General features: G+C 39.0%; 1 protein-coding gene across 1 annotated transcript in view; it reads left to right on the forward strand.

Annotated features, from left to right (window-relative positions):
* LOC100533312 (glutamate receptor subunit protein GluR1) overlaps positions 1–2,306 on the forward strand; it is a gene marked incomplete in the record, with an annotated part of 51,057 nt that overhangs the window by 40,205 nt on the left and 8,546 nt on the right. The window contains 1 exon segment of the mRNA NM_001204610.1: positions 666–777. Coding sequence (NP_001191539.1) covers positions 666–777 — 112 coding nt within the window.

Here is a 2,306-nt window from a genome sequence, read left to right on the forward strand (position 1 = left end):
TTTGCTTTTTCTGTTGTCATGTCTGTTTTCTTTCAATATGACATTATGTCGATGGTTAGACCACTGTTTTTACCGTGCTGTGTTCTCGGAGGTGTTCTATAAAACATTATAATTTTAAACTCGGCCTTATAAAGAGAAGACTTATAGACTTATAGGCCTGTCATACATTATAAAGACAAGACTTATAGGCTTATTAGAGCCAAATCCTGTTACATGGACAACACTGAATGTTTTTCGTGGAGTCTCTGTACTGTAACAGGAGGGGGTGTTTAATTTATAGAACTGGTAGTTGTGATGATGTTAGCTTTGGTGTTGTTCAGACGATGTTGGGGTGATTTGTGCGTTGTTTTGCAAGTGCTTAACAGACGCACACAGACGTCAAGGTAGAGAGAAGTGAGACAGAGAGAGAGAAGTGAGAGAGAGAGAGAGAGAGAGAGAGAGAGAGAGAGAGAGAGAGAGAGAGAGAGAGAGAGAGAGAGAGGAGCGGAGTAAGCTGGGAGGGGGACATGCCATTTTTTCACCGCAGAGGGGAATTCTGTTGCAAGCTAATTAGTTCACGCTAGGGAGAAGAATGTTGGTAATCTATATTTATTATACATTAATACAAACTATGTTTACAAAACGGTACATGTATATAATACTCTATGTTCTTTTCCTTCACACAGAGACAGTATAAACATTGCAGTGCTCACGCTGAAAGAGAAAGGAGAACTGATCAAAATGCATCAGAAATGGTGGTTCGACAAAGGGCAATGTGGCGATCAAAGTGTCAGCAAGGTAGGTTTTACATTGTCCCTACAACAGCAGCAGTTACAATGGCGGCAAATACTGCTATAACTAATGTTGCTGCTACTGTAGCTGCTGCAGCAACTGCTGCTCTTTTTACTCCAACAACAACTACTACTACTACTACTACTACTACTACTACTACTACTGCTGCTGCTGCTGCTGCTGCTGCTGCTGCTGCTGCTGCTGCTACTACTACTACTACTACTACTACTACTACTACTACTACTACTACTACTACTTCTAATATTACTACTTATACCACAAAAATCTAGATCTAATACTATACTAGTACTGCTGCTGCTGCTGCTTATACGAATACTATACTAGTACTGCTGCTGCTGCTGCTTATACGAAGGATGTCCCATAATCAAGGTGAAAATGACCATAGCTAAAAAAAAGTAATGCATTGATCTTAAATTTGCAAATGCTTTACAGCGACAGGAGTTATTCCTCCCAAAAAATCACAACACCATCCTTACATACACTAATGAAAAGTTGTTGAAGTAAAATGTCTACCATCATTGAAAAGTTGTCAACGTACTCCCAAAAGCTGAAATTCACATTGAACTTCCGTGTGTGGCAAAAATGTGAAGAGTTTTAAATAACGCTAACATTATTATTTTTTTTAAACAACAACAATCAAATAACAGAAGCATGTTTTCTTATAATTATAAACGTAAGCACCATCCCACATCATCACTTACCACCACCATTACCGTCATTTCTAAGGTCATCATTGCTCTCAGATCCTTCACAAACATCTATAATTATCTTAAACATCTATATGTAACAGTTATATGTCATAACAAATTTGTACGTTATTCATTATTGGGCACTCTCATACGCACATTTTTCTACTAATCAGATGGCGTCAATATCATAGACATGGGCAAGGGACAAAAAAAAAAATAATAAAAAAAAAAATAAAGCCCATCAATGGTGAGGCATGTTCAAGGCAGGGAGTTCAAATCTTGTAGATGATCCAGGCTGTGAGCGCCCCCGGTCCTCTGTGACAGATAAGAACATAATAATATATCAGCTCAAATCTTCAAAGAGGAAGATGATGTCATTGAGCAAGAGGAAAAATTGGTTTCATATTCTTGACAAGACGTTTTTTATGGAGACTTTAGATCTATAATATTGCCTTGAGCGCCCACGGAAAAAATGAATCGATTTTCACGAGGATGACATTAATTGAGAGGTACATAATAAGTGTGAGTACTTTGCCGAGATTTTGTTGTGATTCAATTACACCTTTTCAGTTTATGGCCATTTCCAGCATCTTTTCGGGACATCCTGAAGGGCTACCACTGCTGTTGCTACTGCTTTTGCTTCTGTTGCTTCTGCTGCTTCTGCAACTATTTTCATTCGATACTCATCGGGACAACAGTTGCATAATCTAACGCCTTTTATAAGACAAACGTTTCTTTTTTTTATTCACGCGTGCTGCTGTTCCCCCCTCCCCTCCTCCCCCATCTATCTCTCTCTCTATCTCTCTCTCTCCCTCCCTCCCTCCA

The sequence above is a fragment of the Aplysia californica genome, unplaced genomic scaffold, assembly GCF_000002075.1.
Source record: "Aplysia californica isolate F4 #8 unplaced genomic scaffold, AplCal3.0 scaffold00069, whole genome shotgun sequence".
Taxonomy (NCBI): Eukaryota; Metazoa; Mollusca; class Gastropoda; order Aplysiida; family Aplysiidae; genus Aplysia; species Aplysia californica.